Below are 14,340 nucleotides of genomic sequence, written 5' to 3'. Positions count from 1 at the left end.
TCCTGTGTTCATATTCTTAGTATTTTCATCAATCTATGATGAAATAATTTAACTTTTCATTCTGAATTCTAACACATATAAATGAAATGTTTTTCTTCCTTTTTCTGAAAGTGATTTTCCTTTTGCAAAAGAAAAGAAATGTGTAAAGTAAAAAGTAAAAGTCTCCCAATGTGAATCCCACTCTTCACTGTTAAAATGTAGACATGTTTTCTGGTATATATTCATTCAGAAATTTTTCTGTGACCAAACAAAAATACTCTCTAGGGTCACATTTTCCTTATTAAACTTGATTTTTAAAAACTTAACAATATATTATGAATGTCTCTTCTAGTCAGTGAATATATATCATTATTTCAGAAAAGCACTGTACCAGTTTATCTATCTGGACCTCTGTTGATAGTCAAAGAATATTGTGATAGATTTTTTGTATACTTGTTAAAGTATTTCTGAAAGAGAAATTCCTAAAAGAAGAAAAAAGAAAATAGAGAATCAGATATATACCTATATATATATATGTATATATGTAATTTTCATTTTGATAATTACTGCTAGATTGGCCTTTGAAGAATATGCATCATGAAAATGGTATTTTTAATTTCAGCTTTATTGAGATACAGTTGACATATAAAGTTGTAAGATATTTGAAGTGTCCATCATGTTGATTTGATATACATAAACATTATAAAATCTAGTTAACTAGCATATCTATCATCTCACTTTTGTGTTTTTTTTGGTGAGAACTTTTAAGTTTTACTCCATATCATTCTTATTTTAATTTTTATTGGGGTACTGCTGATTTATAATATTGTGTTAGTTACAGGTGAACAACAAAATGAATCAGTTATACTTTTGTATCATTCTTAAAACTATTTAAGTGTGAGCTGATTAAAATGTAATTATATTCTCAAAGCCTTCCAAAGCAGCTAATAGGGAAGATCACCAGCTTTCCGGTTTAAAAAAAAACTTCTTTAAATTAGTTTTGCTTACAAAAAGAATTCTCTTTTTGATACAAAAAGTAGAAGGACATACACTAAAATATAAATTAAATATTACTTTGCCCTTCTACCTCTAAGGAACAAAGTTGCCTTAAGGCATTTTATTGATTATTAAATTTTTTTTGCATATTCCAACTTTGCCCCATTCTATTATAAATAATAGATACCAATGTATTTATAATAAATAATGTAAGGGATTTTTTTGTAGAATTAGCCATCAAAGAATAAATATAAATTGCTATGTTGTAGAGAGTTCTTCCCTTTAGGCAGACATTCCTTCAAATGCAGTTCACAAAGAACCACATTTCCTTGGGGAAAACAATTTAAACTGTAGAGAAGTAACACTCCTTTTCAGGGAAATTGCAGTACCATCCAAGATATTGCTAAAACTATAGAGCTCTGTAAATACCACTGCTGGACTCAAAGATTTAGTTATGTTTATGAACAAGATATGTAAATGAAAAATGCAGTATGTTAAATGAGACTATTTAGCAAACAGGATATGTCTTATAATTTATACTGTTTTTATATTATAGTATAATTTGGATTTTATATATTTCTTAATGAGAAAATTAAAGCAGATTGGGAGGAGTGTCACGTATAGGTGTATTGGAGGTTGTAATTTTAGATGTCTGAGGAGGACTTCATTGAGTCAGTGACATCATCATAAATATCTAAAGGAGATTAAGGAGTCAGCCATGCTGGCTGGGCAAGAATATTCTTTGCAGAAAGAACATCAGTACAAAATCTCTGAAATACTAACATCTCTTGATTCAAATGGCATTTTCATGCCCATAAACATATTGACAATCAAATTTGTAATAGTTCATAAAAAGTTAAATTGTAACAGAAAACAAAAAAGATTTGGTTATGTCATAATTTTACTTCATGTAGTTATTATATTAAGAGAGTCAGAGACCATGCCATTTTTGTAATTGGAATAGACTACACTTTGCAACCTGACAGAGAGGGATTCTGAAGTCCGGGCAGGTGTCTGTCAGGTCCCTCAGTAGTTGATTCAGCTCTGAGACCCCCTGAAGGATACTTTGCCTCCAACTAAGCTCGAGCCAGTGTTTATACAAATTCATGAAAGAATGAGCTTGTGCCATAAGAAGCTCCTACTGAATTTTTAATTAGTGAAAGTTAATTTATTCAAAGCAGTGAGACTTTTACAAAGTGACTTTTCAGATTTCTCCCCACTTTCCTCTTCGAAGCTGACTAAATTTTCTATTTCCTTTTATTGTAATATATATTTGTATATATCTTTGTATTTATTTATTTTATCGCATATATATGTAATATATTTATTTTAAGGAAAATAACCTCACTTTTGTTATCTTCAAATATATTGGGAGAAATGAAAATTGGAATAAAATGGAATATGTTTTAAAAAAGATTAAAAAGAGATAATATAAATCATGTCTCATATAACCCTGTCTGTGGTAGAAGTCATGAAAACGATTCATTTAGATTAAAAGAGTTACTTAGTTACAACTAATAATTAAGAGAAAAAGACTGCTAATCTCATTTCTCACTTGAATAAAACGTTCTTTTAATCTGTGACAATTCCATCTTTTCCAATTTAATCTTTCATTTTGAAAATACTCTAAAGCAGATGGATGCCTAAAAGGAGTCATCATATGCATCATTTATAACCTTAACTTGCTTTGTGGATCAGTAGACTGAGTGGCTTAATTGGGATAAATGGAGCAGGTAAAAGACCAATGAACCAGTGTGAAATTTTCTTGTGTGAGTGGAGAGAGGTTCCTGGTATTTACAGTAGTCTAGTACTATTAGGTGGAGAAGGAAATGGCAACCTACTCCAGTATTCTTGCCTGGAGAATCCCAGGGATGGGGGAGCCTGGTGGGCTGCCATCTATGGGGTCGCACAGAGTTGGACATGACTGAAGTGACTTAGCAGCAGCAGCAGCAGTACTATTAGGAGCTGCTTTTCCTTAAATGATTGATATAATCTGTTAAAATACAAAGAAAACAAAAATTAACATTTTCTAAACATTTTGGTCTCAAACGGTTCAACATAATTGTCCTGGCACGGTACCCTTCTTAGAACTGCAGCTACTAAAATAACAGTGAACTAAGAAACAGAATATCTATCTCGATTTCAGAACCAAACAGGCAGTTGGCCTTAGGTAAGCCACTTATGTCTGTGCATCCCAGTTTCTTCTGTAGACAAGTTAGTTGCGTGAAAAGCAATGACCAAATTAGACATGAGCAGAGATAAATACTAAGGAGATACAAGAGTTTTTAAATAGTAAATATTTTTATTCTTTTCTGCATATTTAAATCTCATCCCCTTTCTGAAAACTTGCTAGACTTTTGCCAGGTTGACTTTTCATTCGATAACTATTTTTAATGTGCAAAATACCATACAAGTATTTATAATATTATGGTACTATCTTTTATGATTTCCTGTTTCCTTAGTTCAAAACCGATCCCCAATCTCAACTGTTTAAGTGTGTTGAGGATAAAGGCTATTATGTAGCAGATACACTATACATATCATGCATGCTTAGTTGGCTTCAGTTGTGTCTGACTCTTTGCTACCTTTGGACTGTATTCACCAGGCTTCTCTGTCCCTGGGATTCTCCAGGCAAGAATACTGGAGTGGGTTGCCATGGCCTCCTTCAGGGGATCTTTCAAGCCAGGGATCGAACCCGTGACTCCTAGAGCTCCTGCATTGCAGGCAGATTCCCTACCACGGAGCCACTGGGGAAGTCACGCTATACATTGCATTGATCAAATTTTTCTCCACAGAAAAACTGTAATAGTGAAAAGAATGTGTTTAGAACTTTGTTTAGGAGCTTCCCTGGTGGCTCAGTAGTAAAGAATCAGCCTGCAATGCCGGAGACCTGGGCTTGATCCCTAGGTCAGGAAGATACCCTGGAGAAGGAAATGGCAACCCACTCCAGTATTCTTACCTGGAAAATCCCATGGAAAGAGAAGCTTGACGGGCTTCTGACATGACAGTCTGACATGACTGACCGACTAACACTATCCCTTTCATTTTCATTACCTAAAACCTGTAGTGCCACATCTTTGTTGTTGTTGTTCAGTTGCTAAGTCATGTCCAACTCTTTGCGACCCCATGGACTGCAGCACACCAGGCTCCTCTGTCCTCCACTATCTCCCAAAATGTGCTCAAATTCATGTCCGCTGAGTTGGTGATGCTGTCTAACCATCTCATCCTCCGCTGCCCTCTTCTCCTTTGCCTTCAATCTTTCCCAGCATCAGGGTCTTGTGAGTCTGCTCTTCACATCAGGTGGCCGAAGTATTGGAGCTTCAGCTTCAGCACCAGACCTTCCAATGAATATTCAGGGTTGATTTTCCTTAGGATTGACTGGTTTGATCTTCCTTAGGATTGACTGGTTTGATCTCCTTGTGTCCAAGGAACTCTCAAGAGTGTTCTCCAGCACCATAGTTCAGAAGCATCAATTCTTCAGTGCTAAGCCTTCTTTCTGGTCCAGCTGAATGCAGAGTTCCAGAGAGTAGCAAGGAAAGATAAGACCTTCTTAAATGAACAATGCAAAGAGATAGAGGTAATAGAAAGGGAGACTAGAGATCTCTTCAAGAAAATTGGAGATACCACATCTTTATTTCAGAATTATTTATTACTAAGTAAATATTCCTCATTAAAAATAAAATGTTATACTCTGTAAAGCTTTGACTTAATATTCTAACTGTTAGTGTTTGTCATTTTTTTAAAGGTGGGACATTGTGGGAGCTGTCATTGGTACAGAATGTGGAACAATAGAATCAGGTTTATCAATGGTCTTCCTCAAAGATGGAGAGAGGAAAATATGTACCCCTTACCTGGACACTACTGGTTACGGGAACCTGAGGTTTTACTTTGTTATGGGTAAGTACATTTTGAACCAATTTTATTGTTCAAAATAGGGCAAATTCTAGACCATCACCTATTCCTGAGGAAGTAGGTTGTTTGTTGTCTACACTATAAAAATTCATGAACTATAAGTACTACTGGTTGGGCAAAATTGGTGCTCACATCTGCCTCACACCAGCCCTGCTGGAACCATCCTGAACAGAAGCTAGTCTTGTTCTTACATGGCTATACCTAAAGACAAAATGCCTTAAAACCTTCTTTCCACGTCTACTGCAGTGGTCATAGCTGAAAAGACAATGAGAGAGAAGCTAAGAACAAAGTAACTCTTTTGTCCAGAGCCTCTAGCCTCTCCAAAATACAGTCAAACAAGTGAATCATTTGTTTTAAATGGTTATCTCATCACTGCATAACTGTTTTGTTGTGGGAAGCTAAGAAAGAAGCAATTAATAATACTTTTTAATACTTTAATAATATTCTCTACTTTATAATATGGTGGTAAGCACAGAAAAAAAGTACTTTTAAAGTGTTATTTTTCTTCAGATGATTGCAGAGCAAATAAATAGTTAAAAATTTAGAAAAATACCCAAGGAGGAATTAGGGGTTGAAATGTGTGTCCTCTCAAATTTATCATTTTTGTCAGCAAGAGCCACAGCTACATACTCTCACTGGATGTTGTTCCAAAAATGTGAGTAGGTGTCACATGCCTTCTTTGTTAAATGACTGGAAAAGCACAGGCCACACCTGGAAGTGAAACAGGAAATAAACATTGTTTACCTTTGACCTTACCAGCAAAGATGTCAGTTCATCAGGACAAACAAGCCTCCCAAGTCTAGGCTTCTGCACTGGCCATTATTTCTCACATTCCTCACTTCCTACAGCTTAGAGTGGCAAAGCAGACTTCCAGTTGTATCATGTTGGCAGATACATTGCCTGTGTGATGCTACCTCATTTTCAGTAATGATCCATTTGATTACAAAGATGTTGTGGATATAAACCATAATAATGTAATCTTCCTGCCATAAAGATATCCTCACCTTGACTCTGAAATGAATCGTATAAAGACCCAGACCTCAGTTTCTTAATTTTTTTAAAATTTTAAAGAGAATAAATTTTAATTTTTCTTTTTTAGAAAGAAATTTTAAGAATTTAATAAATTAATTTCCTTTAAATAATTAGAATTCAAACAAGCTTTCAGTTTATTAAGACTGATTCCTGGGAAATGTTAAGAACCACTCCCCATCCAGCAAATTATAATAAACATTTAATATGCCAGTCTAACTTAAATATTTTCCCTTTTTCATATTTTTATTTTTTACATAATATTTTTTAATTCTTCATTTTTTCATAGTAAATTATGGTAAATCAACCCAGTACACTGCCTTTGTATAAGAGATGTCATCTGTATATAACAGATCAAGTTATCTTTAATTCTTTCTAGGACAAAGCAGATTATTAATGAATTAATTAAATTACATTGACTCTGAGGAAAACATTCACTTGAATGGGCCCAAAGTGCATTATCCCAAATAAAAGCTCTCCATTCAATTAAAAAATTTAATGAATTCCTATTGAACGTAGAACACTGAGCTAGCATACATGGAGAGTACAGCTAGAGAAAATAATGCCACCTAAATCACAGAGTTGCTGATCAGTGAGTTGCAAAGTCCTCAAATGGTGTCTAATAAATAATTAAGACTCAATGTATTTTTGTTTTTTTGTGTATAAAAATTACTTTGAGTTCTTGTCCACAAATAACATCTAACTATGAAAAAGATTCAGTTGGGCTGTAGTGGAATGAAAATGTTACAGAAGTGCAAAGGAAGATCTGGATATTGCCATGGAGATGAGATTAGGATAAAGCTTTGTGAGATAGATGGTATTTGAACTGGGCCTTTAAGGTTTAAGCTAAGCCAGCATTTTGAGCAAAAGCACAAATATAAAGGTACATGACGTGTTTAGTGCTGGCTGATTTTCCCAGTATAGTTGAAAGGAAAGATATAAATTGGAACTAGAATCCTAAACTGAAGCCAGAGAAGTGACTGACTTTAATACCATACTGAAGAATTTGGATTCTCTTACTCTAGGCAACATGGAGCTGTCAGATAATTTCTGTCAGTTCTATAAAATATTCTCATCTTTGTTTTAGAAATGTAATTCTGGCATAGAGTGAAGGAAAGACTGAAACAATCAGAAATTAGAAGATAGAATACCAAGTAGGATAGGGTTGCCAAATTTATTGGGGGGTCACTACAAACAAAGCTAGTGGAGGTGATGGAATTCCAGTTGAGCTATTTCAAATCCTGAAAGATGATGCTGTGAAAGTGCTGCACTCAATATGCCAGCAAATTTGGAAAGCTCAGCAGTGGCCGCAGAACTAGAAAAGGTCAGTGTTCATTCCAATCCCAAAGAAAGGCAGTGCCAAAGAATGCTCAAACTACCACACAATTGCACTCATCTCACACACTAGTAAAGTAATGCTCAAACTTCTCCAAGCCAGGCTTCAGCAATACATGAACCGTGAACTCCCTGATGTTCAAGCTGGTTTTAGAAAAGGCAGAGGAACCAGAGATCAAATTGCCAACATCCGCTGGATCATGGAAAAAGCAAGAGAGTTCCAGAGAAACATCTCTTTCTGCTTTATTAACTATGCCAGAGCCTTTGACTGTGTGGATCACAATAAACTGTGGAAAATTCTGAATGAGATGGGAATACCAGACCACCTGACCTGCCTCTTGAGAAACCTGTATGCAGGTCAGGAAGCAACACTCAGAACTGGACATGGAACAACAGACTGGTTCCAAATAGGAAAAGGAGTACATCAAGGCTGTATATTGTCACCCTGCTTATTTAACTTATATGCAGAGTACATCATGAGAAATGCTGGGCTGGAAGAAGCACAAGCTGGAATCAACCTCAGATATGCAGATGACACCACCCTTATGGCAGAAAGTGAAGAAGAACTAAAAAGCCTCTTGATGAAAGTGAAAGAGGAGAGTGAAAAAGTTGGTTTAAAGCTCAACATTCAGAAAACGAAGATCATGGCATCTGGGCCCATCACTTCATGGGAAATAGATGGGGAAACAGTGGAAACAGTGTCAGACTTTATTTTTCTGGGCTCCAAAATCACTGCAGATGGTGACTGCAGCCATGAAATTAAAGGACACTTGCTCCTTGGCAGGAAAGTTATGACCAACCTAGATAGCATATTGAAAAGCAGAGACATTACTTTGTCGAAAAAGTCCATCTAGTCAAGGCTATGGTTTTTCCAGTGGTCATATATGGATGTGAGAGTTGAACTATAAAGAAAGCTGAGCACCGAAGAATGGATGCTTTCTAAATGTGGTGTTGGAGAAGACTCTTGAGAGTCCCTTGAACAGCAAGGAGATCCAACCAGTCCATCCTAAAGATCAGTCCTGGGTGTTCATTGGAAGGACTGATGTTGAAGCTGAAAGTCCAATACTTTGGCCACCTGATGCGAAGAGCTATCTCATTGGAAAAGACCCTGATGGTGGGAAAGATTGAGGGCAGGAGGAGAAGGGGACGACAGAGGATAACATGATTGGATGGCATCACTGACACAATGGACATGGGTTTGGGTGGACTCTGGGTGTTGGTGATGGACAGGGAGGCCTGGAGTGCTGTGGTTCATGGGGTCGCAAAGAGTTGGACATGACTGAGTGACTGAACTGAAATGAGACTGAGATAGTTATTTAAATTTGAATTTCAGATAAACAACATGTAACTTTTTGTATAGGGATTGGTCATGCAAAGTATTTTAGCTGGCAGCCCTAAATTATGGAGGCTATTGCACTGATCCAAGCAGCAAAGAAATTACAGTGATGATGGCAATAATGTGAAGGAGGGACAGATATAGAATAACTGGAGAAGAGTCAACTGAAGTTCATGCTCAGCTGACTGGGGATGGTGAGAGCAGTCTTGGAGCGGACACAGATTTTTCTGTAGGATGATTGGAAGAATGATGCCATTTCCCAAAATTGCTATTTTCAAAAATAATAATTATGGTAAAGGGAAAATGTGGAGTAGAGGGTTTTATATTATTATATATGTTGAGGTTCAGGGTTCTGGAAGGCGATATAAGCCCAGAAATTCTACTCAGCGTCTAAATCAGATTTGAAAGTTGTCAGCATGCAGGTGATAACTGGAGCCGCTAAAGTCACTGTGCTCTCCCAAGCAGGAGACAGAGTAGGACATGAAAACTCTGTAGGGAGAACCCTCATCTAGGTGTAGGTAGAAGGACAAGGAGAGACAAAGTATACTGAGAAAAAGCATAAGGAAATGCAGAAAGAAGTCATGATTCAAGGGGAGAGAGTGGTTCAGGGGTGGGATGACTGGGAGGTGATCAGCAGTGGAGGAATCCCACAGAGACAAATAGCAACCCAGACAGGCAGAGAGCCCACCAGTGATTCCTCATGGTATGGTGCCTGGGAAGCCAAAGTAGATAGAGCTAAGAGAAATAGAGATGGCTCACTGACAGAGATCTGCTCTTTCGAGAAGTTCATTGGTAAACACATGGAATGGGGTCTGATCTTGAGAAGGTAGAATCCAGCAAAGATGTGTTTGGGTTAGGATAGGGTAGGATAGGCTAGGACAGGATAACAGCAGGATAGGTAGGATAAGACTGGATACTACAGGAAAAGACTTAAAGACTTTGGTGAAAGTGAGAGTGTTAGTCCCTCAGTCGTGTCTGGCTCTTTGCAACCTCATAGACCAGGCTCCTCTGCCCATGGGATTCTCCCAATAAGAATGCTGCATTGGGTTGCCATTCCCTTTCCCAGGGGATCTTCCCCAAGGTCGTCCACATTGCAGGTGGATTGTTTACCATCTGAACCACTAGAAAAGAATATGGGAAGAGATTTAAGATATGATAGACAGTTTATAAGTAATCCCTTACTAAGTATTGTGCCTTAGGAAAATCAGTAGCCAATTGTTAATCTAGAACAGATCACATTCCCTTCTTCTCAGACACTGCCTACGTGTCCTTCCTGGTTTCATCCTTTGGCTCATATCAATCTGCTATGACTATCATTCCTGGAAAATTTGCTGTACTTTTTAAGTTTGGTTCACGGTCTGTTTCCTTTATTCACACATTCACGGTCTGTTTCCTTTATTCACACGTTCTTAAATTCATTGAGGACTAGTATCCAGCACTGTTTTTAGAGCCAGAATTCAGTGATGATGACAAAAGTAATCTAATATACATCATTCGTTTGGGGTTTTTAAATTTTCTTTATTATTTCTTCAATAAATATATACTAAGCATCTCCTATGGAGAAGGTGATGGCACCCCACACCAGTACTCTTGCCTGGAAAATCCCATGGACAGAGGAGCCTGATAGGCTGCAGTCCATGGGGTCGCGAAGAGTCAGACACGACTGAGCGACTTCACTTTCCCTTTTCACTTTCATGCATTGGAGAAGGAAATGGCAACCCACTCCAGTGTTCTTGCCTGGAGAATCCCAGGGATGGGGGAGCCTGGTGGGCTGTTGTCTATGGGGTCACACAGAGTCGGACGTGACTGAAGTGACTTAGTAGCAGCAGCAGCAGCAGCAAACATCTCCTATATATCCTACTCTCTTATTCTACACTTGTATTTCTTTTCTCTGAATTTTGGCTGCAGTTATGGCAACACAACACACTTGATTGCTAATTATCATTCTTTCACATATGTTATTAGTTACTTGCCAAATTACAGACTTTTTGAGGTCAGGGCTCAATTGAACCTTCAGGTCCAATATCCTGCACACGGTAAATAACAAAATCACATTCTTAATGTAAAAAAAAAGTCTTAAAAAGCTGTTAATACTTAAATCAGGATTTAAAATATTTTAAAACTTAACTGTCCATCTAGTTTCTATTGAAATCTTCTGTACTTTAATTGCTGTACAAAACGCCTCTTGAGTCATACCTTTCCACAATACATCAAAGTGAATGAAGCTGAAGAAGAATCTGTATCTTTCTGAAGGAGCTGCTGTCACTGAAACTTCACAGAACTGATAAATTGCCCCCAGAGGGATCTTTCAGATAAAGTCTGTCATCGTTTTAAAGTCTTGGCTCCTTTTGGACTTTCTTCTTCTGTCATTCTGGGCTGGATGAAACTCCCACGTGGGTTTCTATTCTCTCTGAAAGGCAGATGCAGTTCACGAACTGTTCTTGAGAGAGCAGAGAGGGTTTACAGGGAACAAATTAATGAAATTAGAGAGAACTGATGGTTCAGTTCCTGTGTCTCTAGATGTGGTGCTTTAAACCCATAATGCCTGTGACCTTTCACCTTTTTTGTTCTTTTTGGTAAGTCTTTTATATTGGCTCAATAACCAGTTTTTAAAAAGATAATTTAGTTTTCATGTGGCTCTTTCCCCCTACCTGCCTAGACTATCCTGTAGAATGGCTTGGTTAACTGTATTTACTATAACCTTGAACTGTGCAATGATATGCAAAAACATAATATCAGATGTCAAAATCATGATCTTCTCTTTACAGGTTGTTGCCCTTGAATAATATACATCTTTTAGAATGAGGTCTACATTATCAGTGTATCTGGCTTCTCTATTCTCAGTTCAGATTACTTAGCTCAGTAAATATTTGTTATATGGGAAGTTGCATATGTCTAACAGATGTAACATGCTAAATTTAACAAATACCAATACCCAAGTTTCTTGTGTTATCATGTACTTTCTTATACTGGTCCTTGGGATTTTCCAGGCAAGAATACTGGAATGGGTTGTCATTTCCTTCTCCAGGGGATCTTCCCAACCCAGGGATTGAACCCAGGGCTCCCACATTGCAGGCAGATTTTTTGCTGTCTGAGACACCAGGGAAGCCCCACACTTGCTTACACTTAAGTTACATATGTCTGACAGATATAATGTGCCAGTTTTAACAAATACCAACACCCAAGGTACTTCTGTTATCATGTTCTTTCTTATACTGGTCAGGTTCTAACTTTCTTATTTAACATCACGTTTTAGTAATACTACCCAAGACCAGATCCCAGTTATCCAGGTTGAGTTTAAACCAGACATTTGCAATAAACGACACTTTAGTTATTTATACAGATGGTGAGTCTCATCCATTATTTATTGACTTTACTAGGTTAACTCTTAAAGGGTAATCTTATTCTGGAGTTTTTGAGTTTGCTTTTTGTGTCACTGTAGAGTTTTAGGGACAAAAATTTCCTGTGGATAAAAGTTAAGATTAATAGTGATTGATTTAAGAACTGGAAGAGATTTTTCTCAAAAGATAATAACAATAAAATTAGAAATTAATATTATAATTTGGGGCCTTGGGGCTAGAATGTTTGCCAGGAAATCTGTGTCGCCACTCCTGCTATTATGTTTGGTATTGTTATGAAGGATAATGGTGGGTGGGGAGAAGTTTCTGGTTAGACAAGTAATTCTTTAAAATCCAGGTTAAGCAGACAGTTGATAGAAGCCGCAAGAATAAAGGTTATTGGCCCAATGCAATAGTGAAAGAAATAGAGGGTCAGAGTTTAAAACTTAATATCAACTCCTGGTTCTTCCACCAGCTAGTTAAATGATCTTCAGTTTCAGGTACTTGCATGATTAATCCAGTTGCATCATCAGAATAATCTTAATCACCTCTCAAAGTCTAACTTTATATCGTTTCATATGACTGTGAAGTAGTGTGATAGGGAATAAACTACTCTTCAAACAATCAAATGAGGTACCAAAAGTAAAAATGTAAAATGAGTTGTATCTAAAATACAAATACTTAATATGTACTAAAATATTAAAGGTACTACATGTAACCATTTAAGTAACACTACCTCAGTAATCCTTGATTCAGTGACTCACCACACTTTTTAAAAATCATAATCAATAGTTTCTGAACTTTGACCACAAAGACCTCAAATATAAGACAGTAACAGTTTATTAAAAAGCAGAGCACATTTATTTAATGGCAGTTAAAATATGGACCTGTAGTCACAGTTTGTTGCAGACTATTGTTTGTGTAATCACCCAAATAATAATAAATACTTTGGTAAATAGTTACTTCGGCCTTCAAAAATGTCGTCTTTGATCCTTAACATGGCCTATCTGAACTATCTACATAAATTATTTCTTTGGATCTGGGTACTTTGTTTAGGGTTGTTCTTAAGTGACATCTGGGTTTTAGAGTTATTTTTTTATTCTAATATTTAATACTATATTTGATATGCTCATGGGTGCAAATTGGTACTAACACTTAAAATTCTGTGTGCAGGAGGGATTTGTGATCCTGGAGCCTCTCATGAAAATGATGTTGCCCTGTATGCAAAAACTGAAGGAAGAAAAGAACACATTACACTGGATACTCTTTCCTATTCCTCATACAAGGTACACATGTCAATCTGTGTGTCAGATGGCCCCACCCCAGTTCAAGTCAAAACTGTGAAGACTCTGCTAAATGCAGAGGATAAATCTCTCTTCTTATAGTCCAGGAAGTTGCCACATTTCTTTAAAAGTGACATGGACGTTATTTTAGCATTCACTTTTTTCCTGATATAAACAAAAAGATGAGATTTTATCGGGAAGATTGAATTACAACCCATCAGAGACAATAAGGTGGAGCCCAATGAGCTAACTATTTGTGTCCCTAAAAAAACTCTTAAGAGTGCCTCTACCTGTGCAGCCTTACAGACTTGCTATCAGGCATAGTGAGTATTAATCCAGCATTTACATTTTCCTAGGCAAAAGACATGGTAGAAGTATTTGCTAAGTCGCTTCAGTCGTGTCCGACTCCATGCGACCCTATGGACTGCAGCCTGCCAGGCTCCTCTGTCCATGGGGATTCTCCAGGCAAGAATAGGGGAGTGGGTTGCCATGCCCTCCTCCAGGGGATCTTCCTGACCCAGAGATCAAACCCACGTCTCATATGCATTGGCAGGCAGGTTCTTTACCACTCGTGCCACCTGGGAAGACCCAGTAGAAGTATAGATTGTTACTACCTTTGCTTTTTTCTCTTTGCTAATTTGAGCCAGAGAGCCAGTACTTTAAAAAGCTTGAACAAAGCCAGCATCTAGCATCTCATAGTTTAAGTCAGGAAGACAGAAGATAAACATCAGGCTAGATAGGTAACAACCAAAGAAAGTATCCAACATACCCCACATCCTAGGGTCACCCAAGTTACACCGTTTGGAATTTTATTAATGGACAATTTTTCCAGCTATAACCAGGTAGGGTTATATTTGCACTGGTCAGCTGCATGCCTCAGACCAAATCAATAATGTAAGTTATCATGGATTAACTCATTGGCTATGGGTGTTTTTGCTTAGAGTCCTATTTTCGGAATACCTGGTTTGGTAAAGAATTTCTATTACTTGAATACACTTTAAAAGAAGATTGATTAATGTCAAGTTGCCTTTATCTAGTGCAAAGGTAGATAAAATGGATACATTAGCTTTGATAACTTTAAAGACCTTAAGCCAATTTATCTTCAGGTAGAGACAGTCTGACCAGTCACACA

The 14,340-nt window shown here is 37.2% G+C and overlaps 1 protein-coding gene across 2 annotated transcripts in view; it reads left to right on the top strand.

Moving 5' to 3' along the window:
• Positions 1-14,340, top strand: part of RELN (reelin) — a 536,122-nt gene that overhangs the window by 329,471 nt on the left and 192,311 nt on the right. For both annotated transcript variants that reach the window (XM_004007831.5, NM_001306121.1), the window contains 2 exon segments: positions 4,721-4,872; positions 13,099-13,211. In XM_004007831.5, the coding sequence (XP_004007880.2) occupies positions 4,721-4,872; positions 13,099-13,211 (265 nt within the window).

This window comes from Ovis aries, chromosome 4, assembly GCF_016772045.2.
Source record: "Ovis aries strain OAR_USU_Benz2616 breed Rambouillet chromosome 4, ARS-UI_Ramb_v3.0, whole genome shotgun sequence".
NCBI classification, from domain to species: Eukaryota; Metazoa; Chordata; class Mammalia; order Artiodactyla; family Bovidae; genus Ovis; species Ovis aries.
This window is presented reverse-complemented; position numbering and strand designations above follow the sequence as displayed.